General features: G+C 36.9%; 1 protein-coding gene across 1 annotated transcript in view; it reads left to right on the top strand.

Moving 5' to 3' along the window:
* Positions 1 to 440: 440 nt before the first annotated feature.
* The window catches only part of SLC30A8 (solute carrier family 30 member 8), a 250,034-nt gene continuing 226,028 nt past the window's right edge, over positions 441 to 24,446 (top strand). Inside the window, exons 1-2 of the mRNA XM_044066248.1 lie at positions 441 to 445; positions 1,109 to 1,311. Coding sequence (XP_043922183.1) covers positions 441 to 445; positions 1,109 to 1,311 — 208 coding nt within the window. The remainder of the gene's footprint in view (positions 446 to 1,108; positions 1,312 to 24,446) is intronic.

The raw sequence follows: 24,446 nt of genomic DNA, 5'->3' as shown, positions 1-24,446 counted from the left end.
TATACTAATGCTGAATGTGTTTTTGTCATATATAGCATGTCTAGTGCATTGTCTGGGGCCTGGGATGATAGATTTCAAGCTGATGACCATAAGACTGGGCATCCATATTTTCTGTGATAGGTTGAAATGTAGCACAATGTGCAAGATGGCAAAACAGGAGAAAAGTACTTGTCATTGAGTATTCATAAGATTAGTGGAGAAAGGATGCTCATTTAGAAGGTATGCTAACATTGTCTAAGGCATTTCACTTATTTATGCAGGTATTGCTGATGATATATTAATGACAGGAGCTGTGCAAATTGGAATTTTGAAGGAGTTAAACATGTATTTTGTTTGGCCTTAACAAAATATAATACCTGGATGAAATGCAGAGCATAGTGCAGGAAAAAAAGCAAATAGTAACACTGCAAATAATTGGATATAAAGTGTAGTACATGGTAATGGGGTAATTATACACTGTCTTTGTTCCAGTAGATTTCACATTTAGTCTGATGCCAGAAAATACAAATGCAACATGTTCAAGCCCCATATCAGACACTTGGGTTCATATTACAGTAGTAACACTGCAATTGTGGAATGAGGTGGGGTGTGGTTTGCTACAGTACTAATACAGTAATATAGCACAGTGGGATGCTGCACTCCTGAATTGTCATCCTTGGGATGACACATTAAACTGAAGTCCTTCCTGCCTGAGGAGAGCATAGTTCATGTGGATGTTTGTCAGATGAAAATGTAGGGGTTTTCCCCAATTCCCACAGATAGTATTCCCCTATTCACTGCAGTTTTAGCACCCAATTTGATACCTGCATTTACTTACTTTCCTAATAAATTAACTAAATTGATTTCTGTTATCGTCTAAGTTTTCATGATATCATTGCATCTCTGCAGATATGGTTCACATTGCTTAAAATGTCTATATTTTGCTGTAATTCACTTTTCTCCATGAGTCCTGTTTTATGCATTTAAAATGCTGATTGAACAGTTTTGATTAACTCTGTAACTCTCTAATTTTCAAAGGAAGACCCAGAGTAACAAGCAACAGTGTAGCCTTGTAACAGTTTAACTCATATTGCACATATTAAATACATACTTTTTTCTTGTCCTACAGTATTTCATTGCAAGAAGCTGTTAGGAAAAATGAAAGAATCAGTAATAAGGAATCAACTGACCTGAGAAGGGCTAAAGGAATATATCATTGCCATGACAATTCAAGAGCCTACGAGGAAAGGCAACGAGAACAATGCCAAGCAAAAAGACGTCTGTCCATTGCATTAGTAGTTTGCCTTGCCCTTATGATTGGTGAGATTGCTGGTAGGTAACATCCAGCAAAATATATTATTATATGCTTTATTCATTTAGAATGAGATAATTGTGTTGTGAAAATTCAAAAACTCTGTAAAGGGATCTTGAAGAATGCTAGATGTAGGCAAATTTAAGTTATATGCAAACTCATTCAAAAACACAGGTGGCGAGGAGACATTAAACACAACAAAAATATCTGCATCTTTGCAATCAAATTGTACACCATCCACTTTTCAGTTTAACGAGTCTTTAAATTTGACAGCATTAAATGGGAATCATGGGCTTCAATTAATAATCTCAAAGGGAGGAGCTTAATGGAAGTACATTTAAAAATGGCATTGTAACTATAAACAAATGAGAAAAAATAAACACTAGCATCTCAATGCTAGCTAGTTCTAGCAAAGGACTCCAACAAAGCAAAGTCTGACTTCCAATACATTAAACAACTAGGCAGGCTTTTACTACACTGCTTAAGCCCACTGCTTATATCAAACTGTCCATTTCAACTATCCTTGTCAAACAAAAAAAGAGGACAACATTTCCAAAGAAGAAAAGAAAACGGATGTAGTCCTCCAAATTGTCTACTGAGATACATTATTTTATGCACTTCATTTAGAATCGATAATATGCAGCAAAAAAAGCATTACATTTGGAGGATCATGTGCAAGGAAACTAGAAGTCTTTTTCAGTATTTGTGAATTATATGAAATAGTGTTGTGAAATCTTCCATACAGGACAACTTTATTTACTGGTGTGGCTTATGACTCTATGGTAGATTACTGAAAAGGGTTTGATTAAAGATTTAAAGCCACTAAGTAAAAAAAAGTGACTGCCTTTGTTTTCATAATAGTTCATATGTAGTCATAAAAGCCTGCTGTGACGTAATGTGAAAACAGCCCATGAGCACACTAATCTTGATTCTTAAACTTAAATGCTCCAGCTCTGATGTTGGAGAGCCGCTGCATTATTATACAATATTAGCATGAAGTGGATTACAAATGTTGTTAAAATTGTACTTTACTACTTTTACCTCTAATCAGTACTTCTTTTAAAAAAATTAAAAAAATATTTGGCATTTCAGTTTTAGAGTTTAGCATTTTGGTTAAGTAATTCTTTACCTCGTTAGTACTCCTGAATATATTATGCATTTTACCTTCTGCTGGTGGTAATGTACAGTTTACCTTTGTCTAACACCTGATTTATACTTTGCAATCTTGTCTGTAATGCATTACTTTTGAGTTTTTATATTTCAGGCCTGTAATTTATGTACTACACAGACAGTCAAGAAAATAGACCAGTCTTAAAAGAATAACACAAACTGAAAATTGCCAATAAAAAAGAACATTACTGTAAAGGTGTGTTCTAAAAATAACTTCCATTGTGCACTTTCAAAAGCTCCAACACTGAGCCTTTCCACTTATATCTAGCTTCCAGACATGGTTAACTAGTTTCTTTAATTAAGTTTTGGGGTTAGGGTACTGCATATTTTAAAATATTTTATGCTTGCATAGTTGTAAATTGTTTGGTACTGCAGCATTTCAAAAGTACAGAAGTGGCAAACTCTGCAAATATACCCACATATACACACACATGCACACACGTATGTATGTGTGTGTATATATATATATATATATATATATATATATATATATATATATATATATATGAGTTACTTTCAGTTTACCGACAGTCCACTTCCCAGACACGCATTCACCTGACACTTCAAATTACTGATATTCCAAAAGCTGATGTTACCCGCTCAGTTAGTGAACATTTGGCCATCTACTTGAACTTTGTCCCTTACCCCTGTGGTAGTGCATTCTCTGAGTTGGTATATTTAGTAAGGGGGGATGCATATAGGGGGGTGTAGCCTCCCACATCGGTGGATTTGTTTTCTTTAGGTAGTTCTTCCATCAGGATGGCCAAGTGTTTACTTATTTTTTGGGAAATGTCGGCTTTGAGAATGTCGGTGATTTGACATGTCGGTAAACTGGGTTTCAGGGAAGTGGACTGTCAGTAAACTGAAGGTAACCCATATATACATACATATATATATATATATATATATATATATATATATATATATATATATATCTATGGATCTAGGACATTTGATCGAATGATCAAACATCCAAATCCATAACCACCGAACACACTTTAACGAAAGCGCTTTAACTGAAAAAGCGCTTTCATTAAAGCGTGTCAATAAAAAAAAAAAAAACACTGCATTTACGTTTTTGCAGGAGGGCTTCGCCCCCTGCACACCCCATGTGGGGGTCTATGCCCCCCCACCCTACTTTAATATTCTCCCTCCGAGACTGCACTACAGTGGGGAAAAGGGAAGTTTCACTTATCCACACCGTAGTACGGCCTCGGCAACAGGCATACGTACCCAAAAGTGCCTCTTCGGTGAAAAGCACTTTTGCGTAAGTTTGCTCGCGCGTAATGGATCCAGACATTTGATCATTTGATCAAACGTCCTGGATCCATATATATATATATATATATATATATATATATATATATATATATATATATACACATATATATGTATGTATGATTCCCTATTAAATAATCAATCACTCATATGACCATGACCCAATGACCCACATGCTTGAGTTGAAAAACTCCAAAACATTGAAGTTTGAAGAGAGTTGGTATACATAATTAGCAGTGGGTGTGGGGGATTCAGGGTGGCATTTCCTATGCAATAAACAGGTATTTTGTTTTGTTTAGGCCTTCAGTGTTTCAGTGTTCTAACTCTTTTGGCTTGAGTATCTGGGTTACAACTATGTGAGTGTTCTATTACTTAATAGGGAATTGTGTGTGTGTGTGTGTGTGTGTGTGTGTGTGTGTGTGTGTGTGTGTGTGTGTGTGTGTGTGTGTGTGTGAGAGCGTGTGTGTGTGTATATATATATATACATATATATATATATATATATATATATATATATATATATATATATGGAGAGAGAGAGAGAGACAAATATCATTTGAGCAATTAACTTAATAAAACATCATGCATCCAAATGTCTTAATTTTAAAACAGAATAAATAGAACAACTGTCACTGATCCCCAGAAAACTTGTGGCATTCAGTCTAAGTTGCCGTTTCAACTCACATTTATTTAAATGGTCACTGACAATATTGTACAAATAAGAACTGGATTTTTTTATGAATGATAGTACGTTAAGGAATAAAATAGGTGACAGACCTTTCATTATATATATATAAAAAAGGAAACACTTTCAAAAATTAATATTAATAGTAATTGGAGTATGTTTAAATGTGGGTGCTGCTCCAATGCCCATATATCATAAGATCCAATAATTTCACTGTTAGTGGCAAATGTATAAACTAATGGGTAATTTTTCTTGTGGTTCTAAAAATGTGGTATATTTAGCTAGTTGTAAGTCCTATTCTGCACTTTAAATAGGGAAAACCTCTAGAAGGTTAAAAGAAGGAATATACTAGCATTTATCGGATATTAGAAAGGAAAAAACTACAAATGCATTGTTCAGGCACATAAATGAATTCAACATGCATACGTTTGGTTTTATGGTTATAGAGCAAATTAAAGTGGATGCTTTTGGTTTTATTGTCAGTGACCATTTAAATAAATGTGAGTTGAAATGGCAACTTAGATTGAATACCACAAGTTTTCCAGGGATCAGTGACAGTTGTTCTATGTATTCTGTTTTAAAATTAAGACATTTGGATGCATGATGTTTTATTAAGTTAATTGCTCAAATGATTAATTAATTGTATTGTATTGGTTAGTTCAGGTCACATGATATATTAATTTGTTATTTAAAAAGAGTCAAGTGTGATGATTTTTAGTTATGATGAAGTTCCACAGAAGTTAATTTGGAATGAAAGTGCTTAACTCACTGTAATTTTATTATTTTCTGTGTTTTTAAAAGATGGATTAAAGCTATTTTTTACAGTTTGAAGTGTCTGGATATCTGTTGTTGGTTCATCTTTGCAGGCTGTTGGTTTCTGTATACAGTTTAGAAAAAGGAGAACAGCATGGGACCTAAGAGGACATCTTTAGGGCACCAGATAATTACAGTTATTTGTAAGGAACCCAGATATAGTAAGCCTACTTGACAGTCGTGTGCTTTGTTTCCCAGAATGGGATAGATTTTACTGATGCAAAACATGCTGCATATTTGTTAACAAATTGTGACTGCAAAACTGAAGGTAGGATTTCTTTGTATGCTCTATAATGAATAAATGAATAAATTACATTTCACATTTGCTAAAAAAACAGTTTCTTCCTATTTTTCTAATTTCTAAATGTATATGTCAAAATGAAAGTCAGACTAAATTCATATTTATTTGATCTAGTAAGCCATGGCATATTGATAAGAGGATTTAAAAAATTCTACATGAAGGCAAAGACCAGGAATCAGTTATCCAGCTGTATTGGTAATAGGTATTAGGTCTTCCATGCTCAAATTATGACATTCCTGCAATAGGCATTACTGAGTTTGACACCAGTGTAGGTATGAGGCATTAGACTAGAACAGACATGAGACAAAAAGGTTTATTAGCAAGTGTCAAGATCCTCCTGGTTGCATGACTCACACCCACATCTCAGACTAGCTCTTTTTTTTAACATTTTGACCCTGCTGCCCACCAATCAACAGACCCTGTCTCTGGCAGCTGGCCTAGTCATTTCCCATACACTGAGGTGAGAGCCTTCCAAGAGCAGCCATCATTTAGACAGACATCTAAGGTTGTTTGTTTTTCTGTTTTTTTCTTGCCCTAACCAACCCCACTGTACATGTCTTGTACATGCCCAAAGTTTGGTGTGCAGTGGGCATCAGCAAAGGCAAGTTATTTGCTTCCACAAGTGACATAACCCCTCAGAATAGCCCTGCCCTCCTTGATGCTATGCTCTTATGGAATATCTAGTCTCTCCTGGGGTACCAGTCACAGAAAAATGAGCCACAGGCATGTGTTTCCTGACTCTTCCCTGAGCACAGTTGAGCCAGCAAGGCTGCAATAGTTCTCTCCTCTCCTTCACCAACTCCAGCAAGTGCTTAAACCACTAATTGAGCTCATGTTGTCTGAACTGTAGTTAGGGCTTTATCCCGCTACACTAATGGAGCAGGCATAACACTGCTATTATCCCCATTACTAAGTAACAGTCATTTAGCCCCTTATCTATTGTACTTTCAAAGCAGTTTTTGGTGAATGAAATGATTTTGGTCATTCTGGGGAAAATGATGAGTGTTGCATGGCAGATTAATTTAAATTCTGTCCCTCTTTGCCTGCATGCTGTCTGAGTTGAGATAAATGCCACATGTCTATGATGAGTGGGAGCTGAAAAGTCATTTTCAGTAAATACTGTCCTTTCACCACACATTATACACTTGTGCAGGATGCCACAGCAGTGTGAGAAGTGTATCTTTTAAAGCATAGGGTATGAAATGGACTAATATCAGTCTGGAACCCTCCCTTACTGTTCTGGTGGGATTTAATATGTTCAAGTGGGCCTTTTCTATAAGAATTTCTGCTTCCAGCAGGCCTATCCTTAGTGCCCGTGGCTTCTGCATGTAAAATTCCCAGTCCCTTCCTTCCTTCTCCTCTCCCATGCCTGTAAATCATAATCTTTTTTTCTCCTTGATCTGTTTTCTTGCTATATTATATTAACTTCCATTAAGTCCATTTTTGCTTCCAAGTTAATTTTTAGAATTTCATGTTTTGAATTATACCCATGCATTCAGTTGTAACTTCAGTGGCCTCCATTAGAGATTTATCCATATTCCTCTGATATTCTTCAGACTTCATGTTGATACTTCATGCCTCTCTAAAGATATCTTTTAAGGTTATTTCCTCATCTGTTGTATCTTTTTTGCGTGCACTGTCCTAGTTGGTCTCTGTCACAGCCATTTTCTGCTTCAGGTTTCTGTCCCTTTTTATCCTTTTTCAACATCCACAGCTTTTTTCTGTTACTAGAAGGTGTACTTCTTACTCAGTGATTTGTATATGGACGTAGTTGACTTTATTATGAGTTTTGGCCCTTTTTCTATGCTTAGGGAATGGAGCAGTTGAGAAAACTGCTACCCCTTTCACACCATACTGGAAGTCCTCCATTCACAATTTATATTCTTAAACTGACAGCAGCATTATGCAGTCATCATCTAATGACAGATAAAAGTACAAACAAGACAAACTACAATTATCACACAAAAAGAATCCCGGCACCGAATTTATAACCACTTTGTTTAATACAGCAACAATCCATAAAAGAGTGAGAAGATAAGTGCTTTCATTTTAAACAATGTTAAAACTTCATCAGATAAATCACATTAAAACTAAAATTAATTTTATAGAGTCCTTATGTGTCACATGATCAAAATAAACCAATCAGAACTGTTATAAGGCACCACCCCCCCATAATAAAAGCAGCATGAAAATAAAGGATCCTAACTATCCTGAGTTTTTGATTATATTATACCATATTAAAGCTCTGATAAACACTTAATTAATAATTTGCAAAAAAAGAAAGAGTATCAAGTTACAATTTTAAAGCCCTTAATTTAAGTATGGGTGCTATACTGGCCTGTTCATTCAGCCCTGGCCAGCAATAAACATTCCAATATATTTGCCAAAAAAATCTCTCTAACCTCTAAATTAACTTTTCATGGCCCTCTCCTAGGGTCTACACATGCTTGTTCTAAAACCATCCTTTAGGAGCAACCAGTTCCTTAAGTGGGGATATCCTGTTCCCTTATTGGATGAGATGATTTATGAGGTGGCAAATAAAAGAAGAATGGGGCATTTTCTTCCCCTCTTGAATGCTACTACAAGGCAACAAGATGTTCTGGTTCAGGAACAGGGATTGGTCACTTCTTTTTCCACTTCACTGGTTATTACTTTTAGTTCGGAAAGTGCTAATATTAGGGCAATTTTTAGTAAGAACTGGTCACCCCTAAAGGAGGATAGAATTTTGAGGGAGACAGTGGGAATGAAAGCCTCTGTAGTTTTCAGGAAGGGACACACTATGAAAAATATCTTTGAAAATATACAGCTATGTATGAGAACTAACTTAGAGATGTTCCAATGCAGAAGATGCCCTTACTGTAAATATATAAAAATGAGGGACAGATTTTACATCATGAACAAATGTGTTAGGGTGAGGGAGAAAATGGACTGTGAGAGTAAATACCTAATTTATGTTGCACTTTGTCAACAATATGAAGGTTTTTATGTTGGCAAAATGGAGAGGAAGTGCTGTGAACGAATTTATGAACATTTGTATGAAATTAAAAAGGGCAAGACAACTGGTGCCCTTTTCAGCATATTGTGGACTACCCATCTTGGAACAAGCACATATAGACCCTAGGGGAGGGCCGTGGAAAGTTAATTTGGAGGTTAGAAAGATTTTTTGGCAATTATACTGGAATGCTTATTGCTGGCAAGAGCTGAATGACCATGCCAGTATAGCACCCATGCTTAAATTAAAGGCTTTTAAATGGTAATTTAATGCTTTTTCTTTTTTTTTTTTGCAAGTTATTCATTGTGTTTATCAAAGCTTTAATATGGTGTAATATAATCAAAAACTTAGGATAGTTAGGATACTTTATTTTCATGCTGGTTTTATTATTGGGGGGTGGGTCTAGTGCCTTATAACAGTCCTGATTGGTATATTTTGATCATGTGACATTTAAGGACTATATAAAAGTAATTTTGGTTTTAATGTGATTTACCTGATGAAGTTTTAACATTGTTTAAAACAAAAATGCTTATGCTTATCTTCTCATTCTTTTATGGATTGTTGCAGTATTAAACAGAGTGGTTTTACATTTGGTGCCTGGATTCTTTTTGTGTGATCATCTAATGGCAACTTAGACTGTTATATTTCAGAAGGCAAGTTTCCCATGATTCAAGGCTGCAAATTTCCCTTCACACAGCACTTGTCATATTGAAGGTTACAAGTACAATGGCAGTCTGTCTACACTCTTTTGACAGTGTGCTTTGCTCACACATCAACGTTTACATAGAATGCTCAACTATTCTGTCTTATCTCAGTCTTAAAACAAGCAAGTGTATTCCTTTTGGCCTATCATGCGTTCTCACAGAAAACAACTCCATTTTCTGTCAAGCTTGTTCAGATGCAATGTCTAAAATACAACAACCATTTTGACAGTTGTATTTTGGCATTCTATATATGTTAGCAGTTCTCCTTTCTAATTCATTTATTAACCTATGAATTCAGTCAGGAAAGCGGGTACAAGAGATCTAAACGAGATCTATATCAGACAACCATCTTATTATTCTTATCCTCAGATCGTCACTGAGAAGTAACTCAGGAAAATAGACACGACTTACAGGGAAAATTAACACTAAGCTAGAAATGCATCTACTGGCCTAAGTGTTTGAATGGTAGCAGTCAATCTGTGCATTTATATACACACATAATCTATGGTTATCAGTAATTCATCAGGACCTATTTTGCACTACTTATACCATAAAGGTCCTACACATAAAGCATAGCAAAATCAGAATGATAAATGTTATAGTCAAGAGCATTTCAAAAAGTCTTCCCTTTGCTGGAAACGGATTGGTTATCCATGCCCACGGTGAGCTATCAGCTCCTTTTGAAATATACAAAAACAATCGTATATCTTATTTCACTACCAGGGATGATTGTGTGGTATTTTTATCTCATACATTCTCTCCATTCTCACGGAGAAGAAATATAATTCTTATTTTCCTGTACTAACTTTAGAAATACCTGTCTGTTAAATGTTATATCAAGTTGTTCAGGGTTTAATCTCCATGGATCTTGCTACATATAACAGCCATTTATATTTACCCTATATATGTTTACCTTTGCAACACTCTCATTTCACTTACACAGACTCATCTGCTACTCACATTGACCCTTTGTTCTGACATGCATTAAAGTTATGTATTTTGCAACTGTTTCTCTTAGTGAAATACCCTGTTAGTATCCTTTTATTTGCCATATTTCATTATCATTCATTTAAACAAACATGTCACAACAAACCAGGGAACAAATAACTTGACAAACTAAGCCAAAAACAAAGGAACTCCAGGCAAGGAATTACTCAACCCAAACAAAATGTTTAATTAAGCGCTTTTCGTCATTCACAATAAAATAACTTCTTCAGATCAGCTGATGCCTGAATAGTGTCAGTTGTGATGCTGTACTGCAAAATCTGTTAGATCACATATACATACTGCGCATAATGTAAAAGCTGTCTGGAAAATGTAAACATACCCTTCTGAGCACTGAAATATCTTTATTTTCTATTGATAAAATTCAAACAAAATCTTGTAATCTAATAATAATACCTAGATGTTAACCAGGTAAACCCAAAGGACAGGTTACACAGTTCCTTTCTAGTGGCAACCCAAGAGCAATGTCTGGTTAAGTGAATTATTCAAGATCATAGAGTAGGCAAATGGGGACCAAGAGAATCAATCCTTGTATCACAGGAACTACAGCTCACAGCCTTAACCCTTTTTGCCAAAAGACAGACTCATAGTTGATACCCTTAGCTTTAAAATAAGAAAGTCATTAAATATGTTTAGTGAATGAATCAGTCCCTAGATCAGTATCACTATAAAATAAAATTACAGACACTGAAACTGTCTCATACTTCCTAATTAACCTTTCTTTTGCTGCACAGGTATAAACATGTAATTCTTCTGGTCTAATCCTGTCTGATGCATTACATTTAATTCTGCAAGTAGTCCTACTACTTTTGCTCATGATTTTCCAAGGTATTTTTCATTATTTCCTTTAACTTCCCATAAGTAGGTTAACTTTTTTTATTTGTCCTTAGTTAGTCCTTAATTAATTAAACCTGTTTTATTCATATTTCCCACAAAAAATGAAATAATTACTGAAGATACATTAATAAACTATTGCAGGAAAAAAATGAATATGAAATCTCCCTTTTAGTCTCAAAGATATTTTTCATTATTTCCTTTAACTTCCCATTATTAGGGTACTTATTGATTTTTCCTTAATTAGTTCTTAATTAATTAGGCCTACTGTATTCATATCTCCCCCCAAAAAATGTGAAAATTAATTATGATACATTGCTAAAGTAATGCAGGAAAAATTAATGTAAAACCTGCCTTGCAATCCTTTCTAGTCTTTTATAATTCCAGACAAAAAACAACTATTTGTGAAGATCATCACATAGGCATATGCATACCTCTCACGTCCATCTCATTACGAGGAACGTACCTCATTTGGGGTCTTAAAAAGTTCATGTTCCTCAAAGTTCTAAATTAAAAGGATCTGTGACACATTCAGCACTGGAAATTTTTTAATGGATATCCATGGTAAATAGAAAGGAATCATTAATTCATTAAAAGATCCTTTTTATAAGAAAATCAGCGTGTTTTAACCATCCTATTCCCTTCTTAGTTGAAGCTGTTAGTAAGCCATTAGTATGTGTTCCACATTTTGCCAATTTGTTCCACAGTATGAGGCCTAGTCTTCTTCATTTGGGAGATGGAAGGTTGAGAACTTTGGGCATATGCGTATGAGCAATCTGGATGCATTTATAATACACCAATTACCATTGGTTTAAAGCAATTGCCATTTCTTGTTGGTTACCACCCCACAAGTGAATGAATTGTCACATGACTACCCATTACTTCACCAGTATTAAAATGTGTTGTAAGATCCATGCTGAGTTCCTTTTACAAACTATTGAATAAGCACACAAACATTACATATAGTTTTCTGAAGCATCATTCTTAAAATAACATCTGTCTATTTAAATCTAGTATTCAGTACATACATATAATCCCTTCTGTGTCAGATTAGCAGTCTCTTGCTGGTAAGGGATCGATCCTTGAATCTTATGATTTTATATAACCTGAATCTTTTACTTAGTCTTTACCATAAACACAAAAAACTTTGTAATCTTAAAGATCTTAATCACATAACAACTTACCCTGGTTTACCTGATTATATTTTAATTATTTTTTTTTCAAACACATTCATTGAATTATCACTTGTTGCATAGACAAATTTACATTCATATAAAAGTAATCAAACTATATTAACATGACAAACATTTTACTTCACATATATTGCTATAGATCATATAACCTAAGCAATATTACATAAATTATTCAATTCCTGCTTTTTTAAACAAGAAACATCTTAATTAAACCATCATTCATGATATAAGCAATAATTTTCCAATTACCTCTTTCTTCCCCTTCACACCTCCAGCATTTACTGTCTGCCTGAGGAAAAATTCTCTGGAGTCTACTTGGGGTATAAAAATATTTATGTAAACATTTCCAGGCAAAAATCCTAAATCTGCTAGATTTTGTTGCATATTTGGGAGACAAACATATATCCTCACATTGTTTCTTTGTGAATTGCTTAGCCAAACTCTCTTCACAATCCTTTCTAACCTCCTCTGATTGATTCTTATAGTTATCATGCAATACTTTATATGCTCTACTAATTATTCTTTTTTAATAGCAGTTTCTATTCTAGATTCTATTAAAAACTCTACCAGTACTGGGCTTTCATTTAGGATCTCCCTATTTCTTTCTGTTTGCCTATACTCTGATATCAATCCTTGACAGGGAAGGCAATCTCTAACCTGCAGTCCAAATAAATTCTTGGTGTCATCCCACTCTGTCATCTTTCCCTCTCTAGTTATTTGCTCACGGTACCTTGGTTCCTTTACCAGTTTTCTACAATAAGATTAGATTTTAATTATACCTAATGGATTTCCACAACAACAGAACTTTCTTTCTATTATAACCTTCAGTTTTCCTCAGTTATTACATTTGTTTAATGTTTGGCTAAAATCTAAAACAGTGACAACTTTCCTAGCCTCCTGCCTGTATTATATGTCAGACTGCTTTCCACTCCACTCAGAGGTCTATGAAGCTTTTCCTACATTTTGCATGCAGTAACCTTTCATATGGCCTTGGAGACATGCCTGTGTTGTCTTTACATCTCTACCCTGTGAAAGCATGTTGGGACACCATACACATTTATCAATAGTACTGACTAATTTCTTGGGGTATCCATCTTATGACAAGAAAAAATGTGAATTCATCAAAACAATTTCTGCAAAAAAAATATTTTGAATTTGATAATTTATACCTGCATATTTTCTTCTCCCCTAGCAAAAATACTGTTGTAATAATCTGATCTATGATTATATCACTTGGTGTATTTAGTGTTAATGTTTATTATACCTAGATTGATAAATTAATAACCCATTCGTGTAGCTTTATGATAGCTGCCCTATATATGCTTCATTTAGAATGTTCCATTGAAATATTAGTGTAAAATATGTAAATCACATGCTAATTATTTTCAATTTTGAGTCAGCAAATGCAGTCTGTAAGCATTACATTTTGCCAGGTACCTAGGGCCCTTCGGATAATAAAAAAACAACACTTCTTTTCCTTTCATTGCATCTTCTAAGACAGACAAAACATTTTGATTCACTACTGAGTACTTATAAACACTATATTTTTTGCATACTGCATATGCATAATACTTTAAAGAAACCATATCCTGAATATATCCTGTACAGCAACAATCATGTACAGTCACAACCTTGCAATGAAATTTTATTTTCATATCCTACAAAAGGACATAAACTTTTGCAAGGCTCAGCGTAGTCACACATACACAATTTCTTTTCAATGTGAATGGGGAAAAGTACATGTGTGTGTGTGTGTGTGTGTGTGTGTGTGTGTGTGTGTGTGTGTGTGTGTCATGGGCATGTGTGTGTGTGTGTGTGTGTGTGTGTGTGTGTCTCTGTGTCTATGTGTGTGTGTGTGTGTGTGTGTGTGTGTGTGTGTGTGTGTGTGTGTGTGTGTGTGTGTGATGGGCATGTGTGTGTGTGTGTCTTGGTGTCTATGTGTGTGTGTGTGTGTGTGTGTGTGTGTGTGTGTGCGCGTGTGTGCACATGAACATCTCATTTTCAATTACCCATGCACAAATCTACAAATGCCTTTTACAGAAAATCACACAGAAAATATCAAACCTAATTCCTTCTTCAAAAAATAATGCCAAAAATGAATGTAATTAAAACAACAGCAAGACATTAGTACTGAATTACACATTAGCACTGACCATTTCTCTTTCATTTTTCTTTTTATATCCCCTTTTTAGGCAAGGCAGGTTTTATATTAAATAAAAATGATCTACAACTTGAAAGTTTCAAAGTTTGTACAATAGGCATATAGAAGTGAAATAAATTAAACGTGGCATTTTGAAATACCACATTGACTGACAGTAAAATCATCTTCTCCTTTAAAATGTAACATGCATAGAATTTTGTATTTTGACTCATACTAGAATCATTGCTGAAGCCATTAAATTGTCAGATTAACACATCTGGAATAAATCAAGTTTAAATAAAACTGTTTTAAAAGTTAATAATATATGGGAAAACATAACTTTTATTAATTTGTCACATTATTTTTTTATAAAAACAAATATTAAAAAGGACATATTTAAACCAGAGTGTCTTCTTCTGTAAACTAAACATTTATTGCTTCCAAGTAGCCATTAATGTCTCTTTCAGGAGCATATGAATTTACAGCATTCAAGATGAGTTTCTTGCTGTCTCTTGAAGGTCATTGGTGAGCCACTGACACAGACTCAAAGCATAATGGAGCTCACTATTTGCATTTATGATATGCAAGCTGAATTTTGTTGCCATAATATTTCTCAATAATGTTAATTTACAGTCACTGAAAAAAAACTTTTCTGAGAATGGATCTCATCTTGTGGGGACAGAAAATATTATACACAGTTCATCTGGGAAAATACAGTCCGGTACTTATACACAGAAATCCATGCACAGTCACATAATGCAACTTCTGAGAACTGATCCTATCTTTCAGCAAACAGAATGTCTAGAATTTACAAATGCTGATAACATTGCTGCAGAATGTTTGGATTTTTACATATCCTCAAGATGCTGTAGCCACAGTGAAGTCATTTGATCCTTCATCTGTTTCTCATAGGCAACTCTGAATAACAAAGACCACGTGACAGACTCACACAGGCTACTGCTTTAAGACTTTTAATTATATGGTTACCAGTTAAACTTTGCACAGTAAAAAGTTAGACTTTGATGTTCCCTTGCCATAACAGATGAAACAGTTTATAACAAGACTCTGTATTGTTTTATCTGTCTCTATCTTCTTGGTAACACTATGTCCATATGGCATTTAAAATGTATTTCATTTATATTTTCCTCTGTAAAAAAATATTGCCATGCACATATTCGAAATTACAGTTCTGAAACTGTACTAACCTGTTCAGTTTCATTTAATGCCTTCTAAGCCCCCAAAACATTAATTTATTAGCTTCTAGCTCAAGGGACACTCCCTTGAGAATGTTCTCAGTCATTGCAGGCACCAAGGCAAATCTAACATGGCAGACTATGAAGACTAACTTATATGCATGAAACAAAGTATTGGTGGTACTTTCTGGAATATTCTTACCAATCACAATTCATAATCTTAAGCTGCCAACATTATGTAATCATCATCTAGTGACAGCTCAGACTGCTATATTTCAGAGGGTTCTCAAAACTCTGAGTAAGTTTCCCATGATTTCATGCTGTAATTTTCTCTTCACACAGTAGTTATTACACTGAAAGTTAAAACCCAATGGCAGTCTGTTTAATTACACTCTTTCAACAGTGTCTTTTCTTCACACTGCAACTTTTACATACAAAGATCAATTATTCCCTCTCATCTAAATCTTGAAATAAGATCCAGTTTTCTTTTTGGCCTAACTTGCTTTCGCACAGAATACAAATATATTTTCTAATCTAGCTTGCTCAAAACAATGATTAAAATACAGAAATCCATCATGAAATGTGTGTTTTAGCACTGCATATATATTAACAATGCCTTTTATGTATCTGTATATCTCCTCCTTACACAAAATAGGATATTGGATTTTGGTAAAGTCTCCATACATTTTCTTGTATATGAGATTTCTGCTCAAATGGTTCATCTGCTGTTAGTCTAAATACTTCCCATTTTTTATACAAGGCAGGTCTCTAGTCATACCTCTCAATCTCTTAGCACAAGAAATCTGGACAAAGCCAAAAATAATGGGTGGACAAGGACCCAGAAATAGGGACATATTTTAAATATTGCTCTTAAAAACTTAGAAAGTCACTAGAATAACAGGTTTTGTGTTGGCATTTGTTTTCTGAAGGGTATGAAGTCTGAAACTCAAATGCCTGTGATTATTTACTGACTTCAACCTCCAGTGATTTGACAGAAAACCACAGATTTTATGAGGAACAGTCCAAAAACATGAGGCAGAAATCTGGGCAGCTGAGAGGTATGTTCTTAGCACTTCTGACATAATATTGTTTCTATTTTAGTTGCAGTTTTCTGAGTTACTCTTGAATTCTACTCTCTGATACCATGTGAATAAAAGATGTTGCCAACTTGGAGTTCAGCCTTTGTTCCATCAGTCACTGTGTATGTGATAACTCTACAGCTGGCAAAGACATATTTCAGTAGTTTAACAATATGAAATTAATGCTCATTTAATCTGATGTACCACATTAATTCAACACTTTTTTATTGCCTGGTCATGCAGCCTGGTTGCCCAATTGATTGTGGCTGTCTTGAGCATAAAATGATATGCTGAAACCGATAAGCTCTTGAAAAGTATTTGAACTTTTGATTGGTACTGGGGACCATAATCTGACATCACATGCTCTGGTATTCCATATCTTGCAAATACTAACCTAAGGACATTAATTGCAGAATAATCTGCTCCATCTTTTCCTTGAACAGCATTTCAACATTTTGAATAATACTGAGCATATACAGAGAAGTGAGATTCTTATGCTGAGGCAAGTTATCTCCTACCTTTAGCCAGCATAATGTCAGCATTTCATGATGTGTCAGTTCACTTTCTGGCTTTGTTTTCTTGGTGTTTGCCATCAAACAGCATAGCCCTCAATCAAATCCAAATAATTTGGCTGAACATTAGTCTTAGTTATGGTGTGTTGCATATTGTGCTTCTTATCTGCTGTGATAGAGTAAACAATTTTTTCTAATGTCACTTTTTTGCACACCTTCTGTCAAAATAAATTTTAAGATTGTACTTTTTATTTAAATCGGTGTCTTTTCTTCCTGATGACATGCAGTAAACAGTAGTGCATCATTTGATATGTCTATGATGTCACATTAGGCCAGCACTTGATAACTCTGCCTCTTTTCTAGCACTTTGATATTTTCAACTGCAACTCATGGCTTTCAGAAGCATTTGATTTCTTATTTGTGATAGAATTATAACTTTTTACCTTGAAACAGTAAATCTTGAATAAATGGCATTTCCTGTCTGAAAGTATAGTATGGCTGAATACATATTGTCTGGCCACCCTGATATTACAGCTTAAGAGCTGCATTTCTGCTTAGTGTCTGACAGCTGCTTTTAGTTATTTTTGTTTCTTGGAAGTAAATTGAATTTTTGTCATAACCCACAGAACATAACAAATAATCTTTCATCAGATCTGACTTCCATTGATCAAGTATACTGAACAGATATGTTAGCAATACACATCAATCTTCTTAGTTTGTACTGAACATTCACATCACAGATCTGAAGTATCAGCAAAATTCTTTGCCTTTTTGCAGGAGCTTTAGGTAATGATTTTCTGTAGATAATTTGCAAAGGCTTTTGATTTGTCTCTACTTTAATATGTCTCCCATAAACATAACCATTGAACTTCTGAAAATCAAAGACTATGGCAATCATTTCTTTCTTAGTATGTATATGATCTTTGCACCTATCAGAAACCATGAAGCATAAACATTATGTCTACCTTGCAGAATAACTGCTTCTTGCTGTTTTGACTTGTATTCGTTTGACATTTGCATTACCAGCTCCTCATAAACTGAAGGTCTTGTTTATGTCTATGCCCATCTCCAGATTCCATCCATGTATTAGACCATCTTTAAGAATTGCATTATTAAAGTTTTATCTATTGGGGTCTCCTACTTACAACTGGTCACACTTCTTTTGCATCTGGTTGCAATCCATTAGCAGTAATATGATGAACCCCGTACTCTGTAGATGACAGAGCAACCTAATATCTTGCTTTACTAAGATGCAAACATTTTGACCTTGGTCTGTCAGGTAGCTTAATTAGTCTCATGCCATACTGTTGCTAGGTAGAGCTCCAAACCAATATATAATCTTTTTTGTGTTTTTAAATCCTTCAATGCATTCAATCATACCAGTTGCAGCAGTACTAAATACTTCTAGAGCTGACAAAATGTGGAATAGTCTAAGAAATACATATCTGACTAATGGTAGGTTAAAGGTCTGTAAACATTTTTATTTTTTTCTTGTTTCATAACAGTTACCATGTTGTTAACCTAATGTGTATCCTTGGTCTATTTAGCAATCACACCTAAACCTTCCATATATTTAAGCTCTCGATTTATCATGTCTGTCAGACCTACAGATATTTTGCATAGTGAAGTTACCACTGGCAACGCTTCAGGTAATAATGTAATGTATTTTGCCTTCAAATAGCCAATCTCTCAAACAAATTAGAATAATTTGACAGAACACAGGGGCAGCTTGTGCTATCGGACTGCAGCCCCCCCCCCCAGCTGTAAAATGGAAAAAAGAACTTTTGAAAGTAAAATAATTAGCTTGTAAGTCCCAGAACAAACTGCACGTGTGCTCGGCGAGTTCCGGGTTTCTGTAAATCTGGCCTCTGGCTGCAAGGGAAGGGAATTTGTATTTCTTACAAGGGAAGGTTCATCTCCAGGAATGAAGATGCTGCAAGGAAATTTAGAGACAGGGAACGTTTTTGTACGAAGCTGTGTGTGTGTGTATGTGTGTGTGTGTGTGTGTGTGTGTGTGTGTGTGTGTGTGTGTGTGTGTGTGTGTGTGTGTGTGTGTGTGTGTGTGCATTCATGCTTAATGCCCCAGTTAAATATACCTAGTGGCTAAAGTTACTCAGGCTCAAAACCTGTACCTTGGGTACAGGTAGCAAGAGCCTGAATTCCCTACCCACAACCACTTGTGAAAACTGTCCAGATTTGTGCCTCATATTTTTGTTCTGTTCTGTTCCTCATAAAATCTGTGGTTTTGTGGATATTTGTAATCAGTGAAGGACTGAATTCACTAAATAATGACAGGCATTTGCATTTCAGACTTCATATTCTTCAGAAAATACATGGTAACACAAAACCTTTTATATTAGCAATTTTCTAAGTATATAAGATCACTATTTGAAAATGTTCCTTATTTTGGGGGTGTATTCCCCCATTATTGGCTTTGTCCAGGTTTTTGTGCTAAGAGGTTGAGAGCTATGGTGAGAAATCAATTGGCTTTGTCCAGGTGTTTTCTGCTAAGAGGTTGAGAGCTATGGTAAGAACTGAATTCACTAAATGATAGCCATTTAAGTTTCAGTCTTCTTGTCTTTCGAGAAACAGCTGATTTGGCATAGTGGTATGTTGCTCTGACTGTAGTGCACAGAGTCCTGTGGTCAAGACTTTGCAGTGAAATGCACTGTGGTAACACAACATTTTATTCTAGCATCTTTCCAAGATTATACAAACAATGTTTAAAATGTTTCCCTGGTTGTTGGGCTTTTGTCCCCCCCCCCCAATAAATTTTGGCTTTTTCCAGATTTTTTATTCTGCAAAGTTGAGAGAGACAGTTGTGTGTCAAGTGGATTTTACAAGGAGCTGAGAGCTTCAGGGGAAGAGAAGTTTAGTGCTGCTTATGTGGAGTCGGCTTGCATTGTTAATAGCATAACAGGTTGAATACTTGCTTTTGATGCAGAAGGCTGTGGTTTATACTCCCACAGTATGTAGATGCATTGTTGATATTGTACTGTGTTGTACTTTTAAAGGGGGTGGATGCTGCAGTCCTGAGAATGTCCTCTTTGGTGGAGATACCTAGTAACTATGAACCTGTTATCAATTTGCCATCCATTCCCTGTTGCAATATTACTAGCTTATCATTTTTTTAATGTAACATAGGCAATTTATTCCACAAGGGCAACAGGCACTTTATTTGTAGATGAAACAATGAAATATAAAGTTGTTTGCACGCGGCAACATCTTCATTAGTTACAGATCTTTTTAATGTGGAATTTTTTAGATGACTTTTACTTCTGTAGAGATTGTGCATATTTGCTGATACTGGTGGATTGTAAATGTTTGAGTAGATTTTTAAGATGGAAATGTTCTGAATTGGGAAGTTTTGTCATTACTGGTGAATGCATTTTGTTTCATTGTTTACTGAAAAAATGTTCAAAACAATAAATTTAAAATGCCCTCTAACAACTGTACTGTATTATACAAGGACTATAATTTAATACAATCAGGAAGGTGTTTATTGATTATCTGATCAGATCAGGTATGCCCCCTCCCTGTTCTTGGTTGGATGTGTTTGATTAGGAACCAGTTAAATTAACTGTCTACAAGAACAAACTATTTTTGTTACTGAATATTTTTACTGATTGAGTCTGAATGCTATCTTCGTTTTTTTTGGGGGGGGGTTACTTATTGTCCACACCTAGGGAGCTAAGTCCTTCGTGTAGGATTTCTGCTGCAGAATTCTACCAGCTGAACTATACCTCTCAACAGATTTTCACAGAATGAATAGCCCCCGGATTCACTGTGCCCTGCATGGCGTGCAGAATCAGTGCAGGAGCTCTAGCAGGCAATATGTCTGCCGTGCGATCCAGGAACAGCCTGCAGGGGCGTGCACGAGAGCTCCTGCACTAATCCTACATGGACTAAGCCCTTGTATGCAAATCACCCCATTTGCAGGAGAAAGCCATGCAAATTAGGTGATTTTGCGATCCGGGAAGCTTGGGACCATCCGTGCAGGACTAGTGCAATCTGCAGAAATGTACTTGGCTAGTAGCCAAGTACATTTCTGCAAAATCCAAAACGGAGCTGTGACAGCTCCAAATAAAGGCTGCATATCATTGAGGAAGCATGCCAATGGCCAACTATAAGGCCATTGGCATTGCAAACAAAACAAAAAATAAATAAATCAACCTTTAATTTTTTTAGCCTATCTCGGCTGCTTAAGTGTAGGGCAGCGGCGCACAAACGGGATAGGGGGGGGAAATAACAAAATAAACCTAAATTAAGCATTCTGACTAAAATCAGTATTCTGCCATGCAAGTCAATGGCAGGCAGAAGACAACATGGCCAGTGAGTAGATGTTGCTAAGGGGGGAGGCTCAGTGTGAGACATGTAACAATGCATCAACAGGCAATCCTATGCAAATGAGGGGAATGATAGTGAATCCCAGTTTTCCCCAGCATGTGAGTCAGGTCCCAACAGTGTAAGAGTAGGAATAACTTGGTGCAAGCCTAGGAGTTAGGTAACATCATGGGTGTGTGTGTCAGGCATACTGTAAGTGTATTGGAGCCCTGTGGCTTGGGTTTGCTCCTAGCTTAGCACAGCTAAGCTGGGGGGGGGGTGTCTAAACCTGCCTAGCATTCTTTACAAAGCCTAAGTGGGTGTGCATGCCATGCACCGGGCTTTACAGGAAGAAAAAAGAAGTTAAATCAGGAAATAGCAGCAGTGTGCACATTTGAGCACTGTGTTTGTGCAGCACGCACACTGGCTTAAACAGGAAGGCAATGGGAAGAGAAAACAGCAGTAGGAAGGTAATCAAGGAGAACTAGCTTAGCTGGCAGGTGAAATGTATCAGAATCAGCCAAATGCACAGGCAGCAGGCCAGCCCAGCCCAGAACACCACTATAAACTAAGCAAACACCTTCCCCTCTGGTTTTTCCCACACTCTACACCACCGGTGTAAACAAGCGGGGAACTTTTAACACTCACAGCAGAAAATGATAGGGGCTAAAATAGCTATCATACAACTTATGGAAGAGGCTGAGGGTGGTGAGGATGTGAATACTGTCAACCATCCCACAGTGAGGAGATGAAGAAGAGTGTACAGACCCAGGGTAACTTACCAGGGGCTACATGAGCTGGAGATAGTGGAGCACTATAGAGTGGACAGGGACCTCCTACAGCAAATTGTTTAGCTGTGCCAGCCACGCCTGATACAGAACTAACAGAGGGGAACCCATCCCTGTGGATACCAAGGTATATGTAGGCCTAAGAATGCTAGCTACAGGTACATTCCAAAGGCCAACTGGAGATATGATAGGGATTTCACAGGCATCAGCATCCAAGGTACTCCACCAGTTCCTAGATGCCATATCAACACATGTCGGTGAGCACATATATTTCCCCAACACCCTTGAGGCGTTGGCCAGCAATATGCAACTGTTCCACCAAATAGCAGAATACCTTGAGGTAGTGGGTGATTTAGACTGCACGCACATATGCATCAAAGCACCACTCGGTAACCGGTGTAGGGTCTACATCAACCGCAAGGGCTTCCTCTCCATCAACTGCCAGGCTGTGTGCGATGTCCAGGGCATAATAGTGAATGTGTGTGCTGGCTGCCTTGGAAGCTATCACGATTCCCACATCTAGCATCTGATGCAGCTGTACCAGAGATTTGCCAATGGGGACATCCCTCATGGTCACCTAGTGGGGGATGCTAGATACGCACTGGAGCCATGGCTGATGACACCCATCAGAAATGCACACACACCTGAACAAGAACTCCATAATGAGGAACACACACAGACCAGAATTATAGTAGAGCATGTGTTTGGGATGCTCAAGTCATGGTTCCGGTGCCTGGACACATCCGGTGGAGCCTTGCAGTACTCACCAGCTACATGTACCGAAATCGTCCTTGTATGTGCCATGCTACACAATATGATCCTGCAGAAACAGCTGCAGCAGAAACAGCATGGGGCAGAGTCACACAGCACTTCACCTTTGCCAATGCTTGCACAGGCACAGAGTGACTCAGAGGAGGAACAACCTGAGCCTGCCCCAGTAGGCAAAAGGAGGAGTGCCCAGTATGCCCTGGCCTTGGCAAAGAGGCAATGCATAGCGCATACACTGACACAGGAGGGACTCAGTGAATAACACCTCTCTCCGACTCTCACATACAGTAAAAGGGATGCCAAATATTACACTACCTGTGCCTAACCATGTGTAGGGAGTGTACTATGTGCATCCGACATAGGCAGCCCTGCAGCACCACCCTCAATACTGGGACACCCACAAGGTAAGTGACTCACACATGCCAGTTGGGGGGGGTCACATAACCAAAAACAGTCACAGCCAGCAGGACAGGTGTAGATAAACACAAACAAAGACCTACACAGACAGACTACAGCAGGTCAGGCAGTGGGATGTCAGTTCTGAAGGGTAGGATGTTGGAAACCAATATGTAGGTAATTAAAAGCTAAGATCTGTAGTACACTGATATGCCTCTAGCCAGCACAATAGTTAAGACTACAGACTGAAATGGAGTACCCAACATACCAGTACAGTCCTAGCAAATGTGTACAAGTGCCAGGTGTGCCCCCCCATCCTATGTAGAAATATAGTAAAAGTCAGGTGTGCCCCCCCATCCTGTGTAGAACTGTAGAAATAGTCAGGTGTGGCCCCATCTTACATAGAAATATAATAACAGTCAGGCGTGCCCCCCCAATCCTGTGTAGAAATGTCGAAATAGTCAGGTGTGCCCCCCATCCTATGCAGAGATATAGTAACAGTCAGGTGTGCCCCCCCCAATCCTGTGTAGAAATGTAGAAACGGTCAGGTATGCCCCCCCCACTATGCAGAAATGTAGTAACAGTCAATGAAAAATGATCGATGGATACCCTGCAGAGACAGCATGCTACCTGTTGGTGTACAGCACAAAGGACAGCACTGCAGTACAAACTACCTGAACTCAATCCACACATGCAATACAGACGGCTATACTGGGAATGCTCACACACTTAGAGAAATGAAGGCAATGTCAGTCAACAACATACTGAAAGGTCATACTGGGCATGCTCACACACTTAAGAACATGAAGGCCATGTCTGCAAACACCAGTGGACCAGACATATATGGCAGTCGCAGTTGTTAGTGCAGACACTCGTCAGTATGCACCACTCATGCCTTGCACACACAGTGGATAGGAATACAGACATATATGTCAGGACAACACACTATAATAAGCCAAAGGTAGATGGACATAGATGTGT

This window comes from Protopterus annectens, chromosome 3.part1 (assembly GCF_019279795.1).
Source record: "Protopterus annectens isolate FY-2018-M chromosome 3.part1, PAN1.0, whole genome shotgun sequence".
Classification (NCBI taxonomy): Eukaryota; Metazoa; Chordata; order Ceratodontiformes; family Protopteridae; genus Protopterus; species Protopterus annectens.
The sequence above is the reverse complement of the archived record's forward strand: the minus strand, read 5'-3'. Positions and strand labels throughout refer to the sequence as shown.